The 20,295-nt window shown below is 37.4% G+C and overlaps 1 protein-coding gene across 3 annotated transcripts in view; it reads left to right on the forward strand.

Annotated features, from left to right (window-relative positions):
• Positions 1 to 20,295, forward strand: part of LOC150106811 (nucleoprotein TPR-like) — an 826,699-nt gene that overhangs the window by 564,271 nt on the left and 242,133 nt on the right. For all 3 annotated transcript variants that reach the window (XM_090393327.1, XM_090393328.1, XM_090393329.1), the window contains exon 37: positions 3,587 to 3,720. In XM_090393327.1, the coding sequence (XP_090249453.1) occupies positions 3,587 to 3,720 (134 nt within the window). The remainder of the gene's footprint in view (positions 1 to 3,586; positions 3,721 to 20,295) is intronic.

Here is a 20,295-nt window from a genome sequence, read left to right on the forward strand (position 1 = left end):
AGCACTTTGTACCGTATCAATCCACCTATATCTTGGTCTTCCTCTCGGTCGTTTTCCTGCCAACCTGGCAGAGAACACTTGTTTTGCTAATCTTTTCTCGCCCATTCTGTTTAAATGACTATACCACCTGAGATTAGCTCCGCTAACGCATTCCTGGATGCTGACAATGTCAGTTCTTTCCTAATATCCTAGTTTTTAATATGATATTGCCATTGATGCTATCTGTTCATGCCTATAATCTTTCTCAGGACTCTGATATCTGCAGTCTCTAGTATTTGATCAAGTGATTTACTTCTGACCCAGCTCTCAGATCCATAAGTTAAAACTGGTTTGAACACTGTCTTGTATACAGCTAATTTAGTGTTTCGACTAATTTCTCTCTTATTCCATATGAATTTATTCAATTGACTTCCCACCATACCAGCTTTGCTGATTCTCTTGTCTATTTCTATATTTAATTTACCATCTTCAGTAAAAATCGTGCCTAAATAGCTGAAATGTTTTACTTGTTCCACAGGTTTTCCATTCACAACACAGTTGACATTTTCAATGATTCTGCCTATTTTCATTGTCTTTGTCTTTTTATTGCTGACCTTCATACCATATCTATTACAAGAGCTATTCAATTTAGTCAGAGAATCTTGCAGACTTGTAGCGGATTTATTTAGAAGTATAACATCATCCGCATAGAGCAAAGAGCTGACATTAACATCTCCAATTTCGATATCATGTTTAATACCACTTTCCTTCATAATGCGATCCATATAGATAATGAATAACAGAGGGGATAATGTACATCCTTGTCTCACACCAGATTTAACATTAAACCATCTTCCTGTACTTCCTTCAATTCTAACTGCTGACTTACAACTCAAATAAAGACTAAGTATTGCTTGATATAATGTCCCATTGACACCATATAACTGCAGCATATTGAATACCTTCTCTATTGGCACCTTGTCATATGCCTTTTCCAGATCGACAAAACTTAAATACAGATCTTTGATATATTCCCATGCTTTCTCGACTATTTGTCGTAAAGTGAAGATCTGATCCTGTCAGCCTCTATTTGGCCTGAATCCAGCTTGTTCTTCACCAAGCTTTTCTTCCACAATTCTTCTCAACCGTTTCTCAATTATACTTGCATAGATCTTGCCAGGAACACTCAGTAGGGAAATACCTCTGTAATTCTCACATGCAGTTTTATTTCCCTTTTTATATATGGGTACTATAAGAGCTCTACTCCAATCATCGGGAATTCGTCCCTCTGTCCAGGCTTTCTGAACTATGCAGTGCAGCCACTGTGAGCCTTTAATACCACCATACTTCAGCATTTCTAGTCGCATATCATCTACTCCTGCTGCCTTTCCACATTTCAAGCCTTTGATGGCTTTTTCTACTTCAAGTATGGATATGTATTCCTGACTGCATGCCTGGTCAGTGTTTTTTACCACTGTGCTGTCATCACTGCTTGTTTCATTTAGCAGTTTTTCAAAGTAATTACTCCATACTTCAAGGATATCTTTTTCTCCCGTTTTCATGTCACCTTTATCATCTCTAATTCCTTTTATAGCACTCTTTCCTCCATTCTTAAGCTTCTTCAACAAACTCCAGAATATTTTGCCACCTTCTTGGTATTTATTTTCTATATTCTTGCCAAAGTCTCCCATGACTTTTGTTTAGCTAGTTTTACACAGTGTTTAGCATTCTTGCATTGGTCTCTATATTCTCTAAGAGCACAAGCTGACTTATTTGACAGGAACTTTTGGTATGCTTTCTTCTTTTCCTTCACTGCCTCTTTAACCTCCTGTGTCCACCAGGGAGTTCTGATTTTTTTATCCTTACAAACAACCTCATGCCTCTCTGGCAGAATCAATCAATGTTTTCTTCAGAGTTTGCCAATGAATCTCCAAGGTTTGATTCCTGTTCTCAAACTCTTTCATTTTTCCTTCAATAATCGTTGTGTATTTTAGTCTACAGCTCACATCTGAGAGCTGCTCAACTTTTATTCGCTTTAAAACTTTCTTACATGTTATTCTTTTCAATATGAAATTCAATTTTATCCTGCTCAAGACTAAATAGTGATCACTTCCAGTTTCAAATCCTCTGTACACTCTGGTGTCCTGCACCAGGGAGAAAACATCACTATCAACAATAACATAGTCAATGAGACTTTTCTTATTCCTAGCCTCTTCTCTCCATGTGAATTTGTGCACATTTTTATGTTGGAACATGGTGTTAGTAATAACCAGTCCATGTCCTGAGCAGAAATCCAACAGATATTTGCCATTATTATTAGCTTTGCTCTTTTCTCCAAATTTTCCCAAAATATTTTTGTATGTCTGACAATCATTTCTTACTCTGCTATTTAGATCCCCAACAAGGACCAACTTTTCATTTTTCATTGTGTCAGTTGCTTTTTCTAGAGCGTCAAAAAATTCCTCCACTTCTACCTTAGTAGAACCTTCTGTGGGACCATAGGCACAAATAAGTCTCATTGTCCAGTTCCCCATTCTCATATTTGCCCACATTACTCTACTTGAGACTGACTGCCATTCAAGAAGATTAGCCTCGTATTTTGTGTTGAATACTATGGCTACTCCTTCTTTTCCTTGATTGTCATTGCCTGAATATAACATTTTGTATTTATTGCTCAGAAAGATCTCACCAGTTTTGGTCTTTTTTGTTTCAGTCACCCCTATTATGTCGATCTGGTACTTATCTAATTCGTCAGCTAGCTCCATTTCTTTGCCATTCAGGCTTCTTACGTTGATAGTACCGATCTTTAACTCTGGTGATGTTGAGTTGGGGTTTATTTTCAGATTTGTTCCAGTAGCTGATTTTTCGCTGTTCGCCCTGGTTCCCTGGCGAAAACAACGGGGGCCTTGTTTAACCGGGCGACGCCCCAGCCGGCATGAAATTTTGTCACGTTGTACCATCATTCTATATTTTGGTTTAACCAATAAGAATACAATTTGGTCGGCTAAATCCCAAATTGCCAGCCCATCCTCGTCCGTTCAGTATCCAAGTAGATACCCAACAGGGTGTACCACGAGAAGGTGAGGATTGGACATTAGGTCAGAAGCCCTGGTCGGTTCTCCGCATTCCTTTAAAGGCTATGTGGAGGTCTCCTCTCAATTATACAGCTTTGACCCTTAAGTGTGTGTATGTGTATTTTTTTAGTCACTTCAGACCTCCAAGCAGGGCAGTGATCTCACACTGAGTGATGATATCCATCGCTCTCAACTAAAGACAATCACAAGTATAGATATCCAGTGTAGGCAAACATGCAGCCTGTTCGTTGGAGAGCTGATATGCCAGCCCGATGATGATAAATGAGCATCTGGTGGTTAAATTTTGCTGAGATTTTTGGGACTTTCTGGTCTCTGTGCCTCTCTCATATTATTTTTTTTATTATGATTGTATTTTTTTGACATTGTAGTAACAATATGTTATATTTTATATATGATATCATATTGAATAGTTATAGCTTATCTTTTACCGAACGATTTATGTGCTGCAAAAAACGTTTTGGTGTATAAGAAGAGAATTTCCTTTCTATAAATGTTACAATTTTTGTTTATAGAGGAAGAAGCTTTGCGAATAACAACTCTAAAATCTCAGTATGAGGCTAAACTGAATCGCCAAGAAAGGGAACTAAAAATTGCTCGTGAAAACATTGAAAGAATGGAAAAACAGATGGAAGAACTAAATCAGAAGGTTTGTTATTATAAACATATCGGAATTTTATAAGTTTCTTTATTAACATTTCATCTTATAGTAATCAAAAAGAAAATTATATGATGGAATGCTAAATCAGGCATATCATTTACAGAATAAAAATACCATTAGTGGGGACAGATAGTGATCTTTGTATCTGATGGATAGCAGTGTAGTGTGTAGATAGTGGTGCTGTGTAGTTGGAAGATTAACTAGTGTAGTATAGACAGTGGTTGTATCAAGAAAAATGGTTTTTAAAACAAATGCTCCAACTCTTCAGAAGTTTCCTGTGTATTCAGGAATTAAAAGATTAACAAGATGAATGTATCCTTTCTGCTAAGAAAGGAATGAAAGAGATTTGGCAACCTTGCATGGTTCACAAATGGCCTCTGACATACTTGTCCTTAGTCAAGTATTAATAACCTCTAATGGTTTCTCTGAGTATTTGTCTTTTAAACATTTAATAATATTCTCTGAGCAATTCCAGAAAAATTTGAATTCTTGCGTTTCCCGTATCCTTATAGAAGCTGATCTCTAACATGCTCCTGTATCAGACTACAGTAGCCTGTCAGAGAATTATAACAGTTGGCCATTAAATGTACTATATTTGGTGACGTTTGTGTGGGTATGTTTACACATGCTACTTTACTGCAAACTTTGTTTGCCTGTGTAGGTTCGGATAAAGGATTAACACTTTGAGTCCTATACCTACTGGGACTTAAAAAACCCTGTGTCCTGACCATTTTTAGCTCAATTTAAAAAATTTCTGTACAGTATTTCTATGGAATATCCAAATAATTATGATTGGTCTTTTAGTTAGCATCTTTGACAATTAATTGGAACAAAAATTTTAGTTATACATGTGGTATATGCTCCAGAAACGGGTTCCAAGAAATCGAAGGTTTTGAAAAAAAAAAAAGTTAATTTTTTATTAGTTTCTACTTATTTTTTTTTACTTATTTTCTACTTATTATTTACTTCTTTAGTGTTCAAAAATTCAGTCAAAATATTGCTTAGATGCTACATAAATAATGAAAATTATAAATAAAATTTATGCGCGTTATTATTATGATGAAAACATCATTTTACATGGGGGTGTACATCACTATAATTATCCACTATTGGCCAAAAAATCGAGTGGTGAATTATTGAATTGGGCAATTCAGTTTTTGAAATGCCATGACTCGTTGGACGGCCTCGAATTTGGTCACCCCTCATTCGAAGTTCTGCATCACCTGTTATGAATTTAGTTTAATCCTTTATCCCAGTGAGAGCAAACAAAGTTTGCGCCTGAAAATATCTTCAGGATTTCAGGCGCAAACTTTGTTTGCTCTCACTGGGATAAAGGATTAAACTAAATTCATTATAGTCAAACCTAGTGATAAATAAACTTTCAGCATCACCTGTTGCTTGAATCGGAGCTCACATTTGTGGGGAGATCTGTTTCCTCTTGTTTGGATCACTATCTGCCCAGTCATCTAATTCAGATCCTTTGTTATCAAGTATTTCTTTGAGCATTTGTTCTAATTTGCGTTCACTCAAGAATCGTTTTACACCCTTACTTTGGGCACCACTCTTGTCTGTCCATGGTGAGAGAGAAATTGAAACTGATCTCTCAGGTCACAAGAAGAGAGTCATGAATCCCTTATATTGTTTAGATTGGAGCAGCCAGAGTTATGACGGTGCGATGTAATATAAACATGAACACGTGTGATTGTACCTTTCCAAGTGAAAATACATCTTTTTAATAAAAAGATGTTTTTTTATTTAATAATTTAATAAAGCAGTAATTTAATAAAAAAAGTGGCACACTGTTTGGCAACTCCTATAGGTAGAGATGACCTTGCTAATGCTTCTGCCTGGTATCTCCACTCCACTGAAGAGACCTCAATAAAGGTCGAAACTAGTCTGGGTAGTGGCTCTCCCCTTGATGCATAACATTATACATATCCGCAAGGAGATGTGTTTTGCATTATGGGAGATACTGAGATAGGAGTGTTGTGAGCTTGCTCCACCTTTGCAACGAGTTGCCCAGTGTTGTACCTTACCCCAGTCCTGAAGATACTTTCAGGCGCAAACTTTGTTTGCTCACACTTGGATAAAGGATTAAACTAAATTTATTATAGTCTAACCAAGTGAAAAATACACTTTCAACATCTTTCTCTAAATCCAGAGTAATTTAGTAAAAAGGTGGTGCACTGTTTGGCAACTCCTGTAGGTAGAGATGACCTTGCTAATGCTTCTGGCTGGTATCTCCACTCGGGCCTGGCTCCCACTGAAGAGACCTCAATAAAGGTCGAAACTAGTCTGGGTAGTGGCTCTCTCCTTGATGCATAACATTATACATATCCACAAGAAGATGTGTTTTGCATTATGGGAGATACTGAGATAGGAGTGTTGTGAGCTTGCTCCACCTTTGCAACGAGTTGTCTAGTGTTGTACCACCTTACCCCAGTCCTGAAGATACTTTCAGATGCAAACTTTGTTTGCTCACACTTGGATAAAGGATTAAATTAAATTTATTATATACTAATATATACTAATATGTTCCCTTTTTTTATTTATAAAAGTCAACCATCCTCATGGATAATGAAGCTGTAAGTTCAAATTTAACTACAGTAGTCTGATAGTGAATTTCAAGCATATATTATAATTTTTTATATATTGGAATTTTTAATTAAGTGATATAAATATACATCGCTGAGATTCTGGGTTCATCCGTAATCGATGTATATTTACATCAGTAGGGCGCAAAGTGTTAAACAAGAATATAATTTCTTATCATGTAAAACTTCCTTTATAACCAAATGAAAAAACTTTCTACAGCTATATTTAATGGTATTCTTTGTGCAGGTATCTTTGAGAGATAGAATGGTAAGGAAATTATAGAAACTTACCTTTTGGATGAAAATAGGTTGGTTTCACTCTATTTGAAAATATTATTGCTAGTTTTGTAATGTTTTATTTTAGTTCGTCATTAGATCAACTTTGGTGCAGCAAAACACTGTGGTTCTTGATAGTTTTTCTAATTTTATTTTTTATCTTTTTCTTGTAAACCTGCGGCAATTGCATGGTTGAATAGTCATAGTACATCTTTGATTTTTTGTTATGATCATGATTTCATAAGATATATATATATCTTTTAATCAACAAACATTTCTGTGTGTGGGATCTCAATGAGGGACTTGCCTCACATTTCATTTTTCAGACTTATATGTACGTCAGGAAGTATGTCTTGGCAGCATGAAATCAGATATATGTCACCCTGAAAGTTTATGGTCATTGTTATCATAAATCTCCTGATATCAGGAAATTTTTAATAATGATAATAATGATATGGGATTTTATGATAATGATTTATGATTTTGATAGTACTATATGAAAAAGATCTTATATTTCTGTCTTTTGGAGCACTCTTTTCTGTATCACTTCACCTAGCTCTTTGTCTCGTTTAGGTCTTTATCTTGCCATCCTGGAAAAGAACTCTTGTTTTGCTAACTTTCCTCTCCCATTCTGTTTCAATGACTATACCACCTGAGATTAGCGCTGCTAATACATTCCTCAATGCTAACAATGTCAAGTTAGTCTTTCCTAATTTCCTCATTTTTAATGTAATAATGCCATTGATGCCATGTGTTCACTCTCCTGATCTTCTCAGAACTCTCATATCTGTGGTCTCCAGTCTAGCAGAAAAGTAATGAGACAAAATTTGTATAAAATCCTGTTAACTCATTTATGACCCCTGTCATGACTCTTTGGAATTTTTCTACAGTCTCAAAATGGGTACCTTTCATCTTGTTCTTAAGCTTATTCAAAAGAAAAAAGTTATATAATATGTGGGCAGTGTGAAAAGTTCTCAGCCTAACAATGAAAACACGACTTTATAATTTCAAAATTATTTTTATTTTTCAACATAATCTCCCTTAAGATTAATACATTTATTCCAGCGATGCTCCAGTGTCATTATCCCATCCCTGTAGCTGGTTCTCAGTAAGATCTGCAGAATACCCCTCTGCAGCTACAATCACCTCTTGATTCGAAGAAAAACGCTGACCAGTGAGGAAGAATTTTAGTTTTGGAAGAGACAGAAGTCACAGGGAGCCAAATCTGGGGAAGAAGGTGGATGTTCCAACAATTCATAGTGCAGATCCCTTAATTTTCCCATTGCCAAAACACCTTTGTGGGGCCAGGTTCATTGCCCTGATGAAAGATGATTTTTTTTCCTTCTGTAAACCGGGTCTCTTCTCACAAATTTTTTCGTCTAGTCTGGTTAAAAGATCGGAATAATATTCCCCCAGTTATTGTTTTACTCTTTTCAAGATAATTAATAAACAAAATGCCTTTAGCATCCCAAAACACCGATGCCATGACCTTTTCTTCTTTGGCACTGAACAACCAGCTTCTGTCCACTGTTTTGACTGCTGTTTGGATTCTGCCACGTACTGGTGAATCCAAGTCTAATCCATAGCAATAAATCAACGCACAAAATCAGTTTTATTCTTGTTAAAATGCTCCAAGCACTGTTCAGAGATTTTCATGCGAGTACGGTTTTTGATCTGAGCGGCCCCCACCTTGCACAAAGCTTTTTCATATGCAATTTTTCATGCAAAATATATCTTATAACGTTCTTTTGAAATGCCTATAATGTCAGTAATTTCACACAGTTCGACTCACCAATCATCCAATACCATATCGTGCACTGATCAATGATTTCTGGTCTTACACTTTTTTGGACGTCCTTTATGTGGATCATCTTCAAGCCTGGTATGGCTGAATTTCAACTCGACAGCCCATTTCTTAATTGTTGAAAACAAAGGAGAAAAGTGCCCATAAACTTTTATGAACTTCGAATGAATTTCTTTTGGAGTTTAAATCTTCTTTTACAAAGAATTTGATAGCCAAATGATCAATTTTATCCATTTCAAGCGATACAGACAACACTTTGGCTTCAAATAGCTGTATATAAAAAAAAACTACTCGATAGAATGACTTGCAATTTCACATTGATACTTATGACAGAGGTACTAACTTAGAAAAAAAAAAATAATAATTCCAGTGGAGCAGCCACCATTGGAATTCATTTTTTGACTAAAATACTCACAGCACAGAATGAGAAGCCACATTATTATGATGCAAGATCTAGTCATTTGCCCTCTGTATATGCACTTGTGAGACACATTTTCGCAACTATTCAGGTTTTTTTTTTTTTTTTGTTTTTTTTTGTTTTATTATTTCTTTGTAGTAAAGATGAGTCAGTAGGTACAAATTCTTGGTGGACCATGCCATGGCTATAGAAAAAGATGACAATAATGGTTTTCAGTTTGTACTTGCTCGCTCATGCCTTTTTCTAGTGATTTACAGTCACTCCACGAGATACAAATTCTTGAGGACCATGCCATGGTTATAGAAAAGATGACAATCATGGTTTTCGTTTTGAACTTGTTCATGCACATCTTCTTCAGTCTTAGAGAATTTTTCTTCTGTGAATCTGAATGTTTTCGTTTCAAGATTGTACTGAAAAATCCAGCTCTCATCCCCAGAAATAATACTATTCTAGAAAACTGGGTTCGGTTTGAAGTAGGTGCAGTATTTCCTCTGAAACATTGCAGTGCAATTTTTTTGATCATCAATGAAATTTTTGGTACCATGTTTACACAGATCTTTTGCATTTTCAAATCTTCAGTCAAATCTTGTTTCACTATTTAAACACGTTTTTAGTATAGATATAGATGGCAGATTAAATCTGGAAATAGACAACAGAATAAGCAAAGCTGTTATGCTGGGTATCCAGCTGAATAAATTTATGAAATAAGAGAGTAATTAGCCAAAACTGGCAGTATACAAGACTATGTTCAAACAGTTAGAAATTATGGATATGAGAGTTGGGTTAGAAATAATGTAGAGACCACAGATATGAGGGTTCTGAGAAAAATCAGGGGAGTGTACCGATGGCATCAATGGCAGTATCATATTAAAAATGAAGATATTAGAAAGGAACTCGACATTATTAGCATTTAAGAATGTGTCAGTAGAGCTAATGTAAAGAACTAATGTAAGTCCTCTTTCCTGCTATCTTTGATGCTAAGATAGCAGGAAAGAGGACTAGAAGAAGAAGACCCATGCCTAAGTGGATTGATTCGGTTGAAAATGCTTTATTTAGAAGCACGATATGTCAGATGTGCCAATATTTGAGTTCTCATAAATAATAGACTGATTTGAGGAAAATTGTTGATATGACAGCACTATATGAACTTATTCATGTAGTGCTGTCAGGGTAACCTGAACACCTCCTTAAAATGTTCTATAATGCTGTGATATTACTTTTTATATTATCATGGCATGTAACATGTTGAAAACGAGAGAAGAAAAAAGCAGACTTGCAGCACACATCCTTACAGAATGTTACATGGTCAATTGTCATGCTTTCTCCATGCCTCACTTAGAAGAGGATTTTTTTTATCAGATTGTCCAAGGAATTTTCTGAGGTCATTCATTTACACAGTGCACTAAATAGAAACCAAGGGCTTGTACTTTGACTATTTAAACTTATGTGCTGGTTTGAAATCATGAGGTTTAATATAATAAATACAGCATAGAAATAATTAAACAACATGCTTAATCAGTCCTATGTTTCGTCTCAGTTATTGAGACATTGGCAGCAAAACTAATAAAATTGCAAAAACATATGCAAAATTGCAGAAAATCAGTGGAAAAGATTAGACTGAAAGCCTAAAGTTGTATGAGAAGCACCCTCTATTGGTGTATTGGCTAGCTTTAGCTGTGTTGTGTGAGATGTCTAAGAATTAAAGTTTCCCAAATCTTGGGTAGTGTTATATAACCATATTTATTAAGATTAGGTCAGTTTTTTAAATCTGCTGCTGATTCTAAAAAAATTCTTTTAAATTTATATTTGTTGTGGTGAAACATAGTAGTTTTCTTCTATTAGAATCAGTAGCAGATTTAAAAACTAACTTAATCTTAATAAATATGATTGTTTAAAACTTCCTAAGATATGAGAAACTTTAATTCTTAGGCTCAACACAGCTAAGGCTAGCTAACAGCACCCATAGAGGATGCCCCCCCCCCAGGACTTTAGCCTTCTTGTTTAATCTTTTCCACTTATTGCAATTTTAATATTGATTCTCTGATGATGTTTCAGTGACTGAGATAAAATATGGGATTGATTAAACACGTTGTTTAATTATTTATATGTGCATATTTATTTCATTAATTAGTATATGTAATATTCACAACCTCTCCTATGCCATATAGAGTTTATGACATACAGGGTGATTCAGAACTCTAGGGCCAAACTTTAAGGGGTGGTAGAACACACCTAAACAAGCACTTTTTGTTGTACAATGCATGGTCCAAACTCAAGTGGTGAAGCGCTAGAGGGCGCTTTCCAGTGAACACTTTATAAGCGCTGGTTTTTGCAGTTGTCGTTATTTCTACCTTGGAGTGCAAAAAGGATGAATTCTTTCACAAATCAGGAGAAGGCTGGCATGCATTTCATTTCCGGAGCTACGGACAGGAATGCGAGGAAAGCCCAAAGACTGTACCGAGAGTGCTTTCCGAACAGACGTGTGCCTGATCGTAAAACCTTTTCAGTGATTGCACCAGTATCTGTGTGAAATGGGCTCCTTTGTCAGCGGGATACGGGGCGTGCAAGGAGTATGAGGAAGTGTGAGTACAGAGGAAATTCTACGTAGGATTGCAGATCGTCCCAAATGTAGCATGTGAACAATTTCCAATGCCGTACGTTTCCACCAATCGATGGTGTGGTGAGTTCTATGAGACGAACGATTACACCCCTACCATGCTCAGAGAGTGCACATCTTGACACCTACAGATTACGGCCTTGTGTGGATTTTGCACAGTGGTTCCTGCAGCAGACTGAAGTACAGCCAGACTTTGATATACATGTCTTGTTCACTGACGAATGCACCTTTACACATGAGGGCATTTTTAATACCCACAATTATCATGTGTGGGTGAGCAGAAATCTGCACACCACACGTCCACATTCGTACCAGTGGCATTACTCCATAAATGTTTGGCTGGAATCCTATATGACCATTTGATTGGCCCATACCTTTTGCCAGCACGACTGAATGGGAGAATGTACCTTGTATTTTTACAAGAAGTCTTGCCAGAATTACTGAACCCTGTTCCAGCAAACATTCAAACACGTATGTGGTTCCAACACGATGGAGTGCCACCCCATTTCAGGGTGGATGTGCGGAACGCCTTGGATGCAACATTTCCAGGATGATGGATTGGTCTGGGTGGTCCCATTGCTTGGCCGCCTCGATTGCCTGATCTCTTATGTCTGGACTTTTTCTTATGGGAGCCATATGAAAAGCCTGATCTACGATAGCCCCATTGATTCCAATTAGGACCTTATTGCCAGGATTTCTATTGCCGTGGCCGCTGTACGAGAAATATCTGGTGTTTTTGCCAATGTACACCAATCACTACGGCGAAGGTGTGAAGCCTGCATTAATGTTGGCAGTCACTCGTTTGAGCAGTTTCTGTAATTTCTTCAATAAAATTCTTTAATTTATGTTCTGTAATTGTTTCAGATTTTCTCTGTCATTCTTGTGTTTCTTCATTTCTTGACACAGTAGTTGCTAACCCCCAGCGCTTCACCGCTTGAGTTCAGACATGCATTGTATGATGAAAATTGCTTGTTTAGGTGTGTTCCATCACCCCCTTAAGGTTTGGCCCAAGAGTTCTGAATTACCCTGTATAGACTGCATGTGATATGCCTAGAGCTATACATAAACTATCAATTCAGTATGTTTCAGTTTATATTGGATTAGCAAATAAGTTCGTTCAGTTTATGCTTTAGTACAAGTTTACGCCTTTTCACCTGTCGCTATTATTGCACTACCACGTAACACTATTGCACAGTTCAAATGCAACATTTCACATAACCTTTCAGTGAATTTTTGTTCAGCCTACTTCAGTTGTATGTGTGTGTGTGTAACATATTTTTAGAAATGGAAGGAAATAATAAAATACTAGAAAAAGTAAACACTTTCAGATACTTGGAAATGTGATCTATCATATGAAGAAGAAAAAGACATAGATTCTAAAATATCAAACTTTGTCAAAGTAAATGGCATAAGAAATAATATATTTAAGCCATCGCTAGTACAAAACACACACTAGAATCGGACTATATATAATGTCTTGTGAAAACCAACTCTACTATATGGAAGCAAAACATGGACCATGAAAAGGAAAGATGAAAAACGAATTCAAACAGCAGAAATGAAGTTCCTCAGAAAAACAGCTGGATATACCAAGTGGGACCACAAAACAAATGAAGAAATCTTACAATCCCTGAAAATAAAACCAATTAATTACTACATAAGACAGTATAAACAAAAATGGCTAGAACATTTAAATCGAATGGACAACAGCAGACTACCAAAAATATTATTCAGATATAAATAAAATGGAAAAAGAAGAATCGAAAGACCAAGAAAGAGATGGCATGAGACCGGAACAGGCTACTTGGCCTAAATTCCATGTTAGGAAGTAGAAGAAGAAGGAAATAACATACATTATGGGCATATTTTGCTTTTTTTTATTTCAAAAAAGGCAAATGAACTGCAGAGGCCCATAAAAAATATGCAACGTATATGGGGATGGTGCCTTAACAGAACGCGTTTGCCAAATTCTGTTCTTGAGAATTCGATATCAGTGATGTGCCTCGCACCAGTCACCCAACCAAGGTTGATTCGAGTGTTGTGAAGGATATCGTCAACAAAAATCCATCAAAAACAGTGTGGGAGATTGCTGCAGTACTGAACATATTCCATACCAGCGTTGAAAACCATTTGCACAAGCTGGGATATGTTTATGTTTGGGTGGCGCATGAATTGCTGTGGTCAAAATGATTGCTCGCATATCCATCTGCGATTCGTTGCGACGTCGCCAAGAAAATGACCCATTTTTGAAGCTGATAATTACGGGAGATGAAAAATGGGTCATGTACGATAACGTGGTACATAAAAGATCATGGGGGGCACAAGAGCAAACCGCCACAAACAACCTCGAAAGGAGGATTGCACCCAAAGAAGATCATGCTCTCTGTGTGGTGGAATTATAAAGGTGTTGTCCACCACGAGGTGTTACCATCAGGCAGACCGATTGATTCAACTGTCTATTGCTCACAGTTAACGCGACTGGCCCATTAAATTAGCACAAAACTTCCTGAATTGGCAAATTGAAAAGGAGTTGTCTTTCACCACGACAATGCCAGACCCCACACATCGTTAACAACTCGGAGTAAATTGTTATGTCTTGGCTGGGATGTTTTCCGATTGTTGCAGAATTCTCTGAACAGGAAAAACCTTTGCAATGTTTTCCTATTGGTGGACAGATGGCAAGAGATCATCGATAAAGAGAGTCAATATATAACTGACTAGTATGTATTATATATATTAAATAAAATGTGTTTCATTCCACTCTGAAAAACCGAACGAACTTATTTGCCAACTCCATAGATATAATGGCTCTTGGGAAATGAATGAGTTTTTTTTGTTTGTGTTAAAAATCTTCCTGAAGATACTGTCAACCATATAGACAGTGACCATGTTAGAGAATCATTCAGTTTTGTTTTTATTTACAAATCAAATCTGGTTAATTATTAAAGTTGATATAAATTTACTCATAGTGAATTACTTTAAAAAGAAAAAGACATGGGGTGCTTAATGGTCAAAGCTGTATAACTGAGAGGAGACCTCCACATAGCCTTTAAAGGAATGCAGAGAACCGACCAGGGCTTCTGACCTAATGTCCAATCCTCACCTTCTCGTGGTGTGTTGGGTATCTACCTGGATAGTGAACAAACGAGGATGGGCTGGCAATTTGGGATTTAGCGGAACAAATTGTATTCCTATTGGTTAAACCAAAATACAAAATGATGTTACAACATGACAAAATTTCATGCCGGCTGGGGCGTCGCCCGGTTAAACAAGGTCCGTGTTGGTTTTTGCCAGGGAACCAGGGCGAACAGCGAAAAGTCAGCTACTGGAAAAATCTGAAAACAAACCCCAACTCAACATCACCAGAGTTAAAGATCGGTACTATCAACATAAGAAGCCTGAATGGCAAAGAAATGGAGCTAGCTGAGGAATTAGATAAGTACCAGATCGACATAATAGGGTTGACTGAAACAAAAAAGACCAAAACTGGTGACATCTTTCTGAACAATAAATACAAAATGTTATATTCAGGAAATGACAATCAAGGAAAGAGCAAAGCTAATAATAATGGCAAATATCTGTTGGATTTCTGCTCAGGACATGGACTGGTTATTACTAACACCATGTTCCAACATAAAAATTTGCACAAATTCACATGGAGAGAAGAGGCAAGAAATAAGAAAAACTCTCATTTGACTATTTATTGTTGATAGTGATGTTTTCTCCCTTGTGCAGGACACCAGAGTGTACAGAGGATTTGAAATTGGAAGTGATCACTATTTAGTCTTGAGCAGGATAAAATTGAATTTCATATTGAAAAGAATGACATGTAAGAAAGTTTTAAAGCAAATAAAAGTTGAGCAGCTCTCAGATGTGAACTGTAGACTAAAATACACAAAGAATATTGAAGAAAAAATGAAATATTTTGAGAACAGGAACCAAACTTTGGAGATTCGGTGGCAAGCCTTGAAGAAAACCCTGATTTATTCAGCTAGAGAGGCATGTGGTGAGGTTGTCTGCAAGGATAGAAAAATCAGAACTCCATGGTGGACACAGGAAGTTAACACGTTCATTGCCAAGCTGAAAATTGGAATTTCGTGTGGTGGCCAAATTTTTTTTATTTAGTTAGAAACGTCCACGCGATAACGCGTGATTGGCAATGAACGTTCTTTGCCAAGTTGAAAATTGGGATTTCATGTGGTGTCCAAAATTTTTAATATTTTCCCACTTAGTTGGTGGCATCCACACGATAACGCGTGATCGACCGACCGTTGAGATGTCGTATCACGCGATGTCGCGTGAATGACGATGAACGTGTTGGAGAGGCAGTGAAGGAAAAGAAGAAAGCATATCAAAAGTTCCTGGCAAATAAGTCAGCTTGTGCTCTTAGAGAATACAGAGACAAATGTAAGAAAGTGAAATACTGTGTAAAACTGGGTAAACAAAAGTCATGGGAGGACTTTGGCAAGAACATAGAAAATAAATATCAAGAAGGTGGCAAAATATTCTGGAAGTTGTTGAAGAAGCTTAGGAATGGAGGAAGGAGTGCTGTAAAAGGAGTTACAGATGATAAAGGTGACATGAAAACGGGAGAAAAAGATATCCTTGAAGTATGGAGTAATTAATTTGAAAAACTGCTAAATGAAACAAGCAGTGATGACAGCACAGTGGTAAAAAACACTCAACAGGCAAACAGTCAGGAATACATATCCATACTTGAAGTAGAAAAAGCCAACAAAGGCTTGATATGTGGAAAGGCAGCAGGAGTAGATGATATTCGACTAGAAATGCTGAAGTATGGTGGTATAACAGTCTTACAGTGGCTGCACTGCATAGTTCAGAATAATTATGGGTACTAGAGAGTTCTACTTCAATCATCGGGAATACGTCCCTCCTGGACAGAGGGACGAATTCCTGATGATTGAAGTAGAGCTCTCTAGTACCCATATATAAAAAGGGAAATAAAACTGAATGTGAAAATTACAGAGGTGTATCCCTACTGAATGTTCCTGGTAAGATATATGCAAGTATACTTGAGAAACGGTTGAAAAGAATTGTGGAAGAAAAGCTTGGTGAAGAACAAGCTGGATTCAGGTCAAATAGAGGCTGTCAGGATCAGATCTTCACTTTACGACAAATAGTCGAGAAAGCATGGGAATATAACAAAGATCTGTATTTAAGTTTTGTCGATCTGGAAAAGACATATGACAAGGTGCCAAGAGAGAAGCTATTCAATACCCTACAGTTATATGGTGTCAATGGGGCATTATATCGAGCAATACTTAGTCTTTATTTGAGTTGTAAGTCAGCAGTTAGAATTGAAGGAAGTACAGGAAGATGGTTTAATGTTAAATCTGGTGTGAGACAAGGATTTACATTATCCCCTCTGTTATTCATTATCTATATGAATCGCATTATGAAGGAAAGTGGTATTAAACATGATATCAAAATTGGAGATGTTAATGTCAGATCTTTGCTTTATGCCGACGATGTTATACTTCTAAATAAATCCACTACAAGTCTGCAAGATTTTCTGACTAAATTGAGTAGCTGTTGTAATAGATATGGTATGAAGGTCAGCAATAAAAAGACAAAGACAATGAAAATAGGAGGAATCATTGAAAATGTCAACTGTGTTGTGAATGGAGAACCTGTGGAACAAATAAAACATTTCAGCTAAATAGGCACGATTTTTATTGAAGATGGTAAATTAAATATGGAAATAGACAACAGAATCAGCAAAGCTGGTATGGTGGGAAGTCAGTTGAATAAATTCATATGGAATAAGAGAGAAATTAGTTGGAACACTAAATTAGCTGTATGTAGGACTGTATTCAAAACAGTTTTAACTTATGGATCTGAGAGCTGGGTCAGAAGTAAAACACTTGACCAAAGACTAGCGACCACAGATATGAGAGTCCTGAGAAAGATTAGAGGCATGAACAGATGGAATCAATGGCAGTATCATATTAAAAACGAGAATATTAGGAAAGAACATGACATTGTCAGCATCCAGGAATGCATTAGCAGAGCTAATCTCAGGTGGTATGGTCACTTAAATAGAATGGGCGAGGAAAGATTAGCAAAACAAGTGTTCTATGCCAAGTTGGCAGGAAAACGTCCCAGAGGAAGACGAAGATATAGGTGGTTTGATAGGATACAAAGTGCCTTAGACGATAGAAATATAAGATTCGGTAATGTTGGGGTCTTGACAAGTAACAGAATGATTTGGAGGAAAATTGTAGATAGGAAGTTAGTAATGATGTAAATTTTTCATGTAATACTATCATATCCTGTACACCCCTTGAGGGTACATGCCAGGAATTTGATGATGATGAGAAAAAGACAAGATTGTGTTTTGGTGACAATATAGTTGACAAAATCATCCTTGCATCACTGCAAGCTTTGTCAAATAAAAATAAGGAATAGAGATTTCATTGTCAAACTGAATAGAATATGATATTAATGTTATTTTTTATTTATTATTGGTCATTTCTGACTAGGAGAAACAGCATGAACAAAAGTATGTATCCTTTGGAACCTTTAACAAGGTGGGGACATATGAAGGAATCCATTCCTATGACACATTGCAAGTGACCAGAGGGGCAATTCAGTTTTTAAGAGTAGTAATTTGGTGAATCTTTTTTCAGATTCTGTCAAATGTCTGCAGACACGATATGGAATTTCGCCAAACCTTTCCATTTCTTGTGTTTATGGATAGGTGATGTTGGCAAGGCATCCTGCTATTAATTTACATACTGAATCTGTTTTAGTTACGGATTAAATTAATTGGCTTCCAGCTGATAAAGGATTTGATTGTTAATAATTCTATTGTTGGGTTATAGTTAACGAGTTACATACTACAGTAATAAATACCAACTCGTTAACTACAACCCAACCAGTAGAATAAAAAAGAAAACAGAGAAACTACTTAAGTCATATACCACATGGCCCAAAGATATGGTCAAAAAAGTATTTCTGCATTACACTCATTCCCCAAAGAATTTATGAGCTACCGAAAATACACAAAGAAAACACACCACTCCAGCCGATAGTCGAAGGGATAGATAGCCAGAATTATCACTTAGCTAAGAAATTAGCACCAACACTCAAGGAGTTGGTAGGTCTTCCTCCCCTCCTATATCAGAACCACACAACACTTCATAAACATTATCAGAGACATACATACATCTTCAAGGCCCACTTTTCCTAATTGGGTTGTGTTGGCAACAGCTTCAAGAGGAACTTCCAGTGGGTCACGATCCTCTGCCACCAAGCTCAGGTGTTCTGGTCGGATTCCCAAATGTGCCCACCCAAGGTTTTGGATATAATATATCCAGCGAGTCCTTGGCCTTCCACGTGGCCTCCCACCCTCTGGCTTGGCAAAGAGGGCCTGCTGAGGGAGCCTCTCTTGTGGCATTCTGACCAGGTGCCCGTACCAACGTAACTATGATATCTCAACACAGAGAAGCAGCAGTTGAGTATTGAGGGTTTCCCGAATTGTAGAGCTTCTGATTCTGTCAAGTCTTGTCAGCTCCGCAACCCCTTGAAGGAATCTCGTTTCAGCCTCTTGGATTCGTGTCCGCATTCTTTCAGTCATTACCCAACTCTCATGACCATAGGTGAGGATTGGGACATAGACTGTATTGAAGACAGCCAGCTTTGCCTTCTGGCTTAACTTCCGCTTCAATACTACCGAACGGCAAAGCTCCCACAATATTGAGCTTGCTAAGCCAATTCGAGTATCTACCTCTACGTCCCATTTTCCATCATTCGTGAATATGGACCCAAGGTATTTAAACTTCTCCACCTGCCTCATTGGGACTTCACTTACATGTAGAGTGCACTGGGATGGTTGTCTTGAGACCACAAATGTTTCAGTTTTGTCCACATTTATCTTCATTCCGGCGTCTGCACAAACAGCTACTAACCTATCCAGGGTCCGCTGGAAGTCATCTGTGGAAAAGCTAAGCAGAACTAGGTCATCTGCAAAAAGCAGATGTCCACCGCTACATCTTCCAATTCTGACACACTCACTGCCTCAGCTGTGTCTATCAATCCAGTCCATGAATATTATGAAAAGGATGGGTGACAGAACACACCCTTTGCGGAGGCCAACGTAGACTGTGAAAGGTTCAGACTTTGTGCTGTTTACCATGACACAAAACTCTGGGCATTCATACAGGGACTTGATGGCAACTAATAATTGGCCATACTCCTGTACTACTTGCCAATGCTTATCCCAAGGAACCTGGTCATATGCCTTCTCCAAGTCCACAAAATGTGTAGACATTCTTGGCATATTCCTAAGATTTCTCAAAGACTTGCCTTAAAGTTAAGATTTGGTCAGTTGTGCTTCTACCAGGACGAAAGCACATTGTTCTTCCTGGAACTTTGACTCGTTGACTCGACTATGCTCCTGCACCGTCTTTCCAAGCACTTAGCATACACTTTCCCAGACAGGCTGAGCAGAGAGATGCCACGATAGTTACTTCAATCCTTCTGGTCTCCCTTCTTAAAGACTGGTATTATTATGCCTGTCTGCCATTGCTTTGGTGCTCGTCCAGATATCCAAGCAGCCTGACACACTCATGTCAGCCAGAAAACACCGTCTCGATTTAAGGTTTTTAGCATTTCTGGCCGAATTTCATCATCACCAGCAGCCTTGCCCTATTTTAGCGATTTTATTGCTAAGTAAACCTCGTCTGCTGTGAGACTAGTCATTGCCCCTATCTGCACCTCTTGGATGTTCACAATTGCTGGGCCACCCGGGTTAAGAATGCTCTCAAAGTATTCCCTCCATCTGTGGAGGATATCCTTCTCGGTTGTTAAAAGTGCACCATCAGAGGCCTTA

The sequence above is a fragment of the Typopeltis vanoorti genome, chromosome 5 (assembly GCF_054136105.1).
Source record: "Typopeltis vanoorti isolate ZY-2024b chromosome 5, IOZ_Tvanoo_1.0, whole genome shotgun sequence".
In the NCBI taxonomy this organism is placed as follows: Eukaryota; Metazoa; Arthropoda; class Arachnida; order Uropygi; family Thelyphonidae; genus Typopeltis; species Typopeltis vanoorti.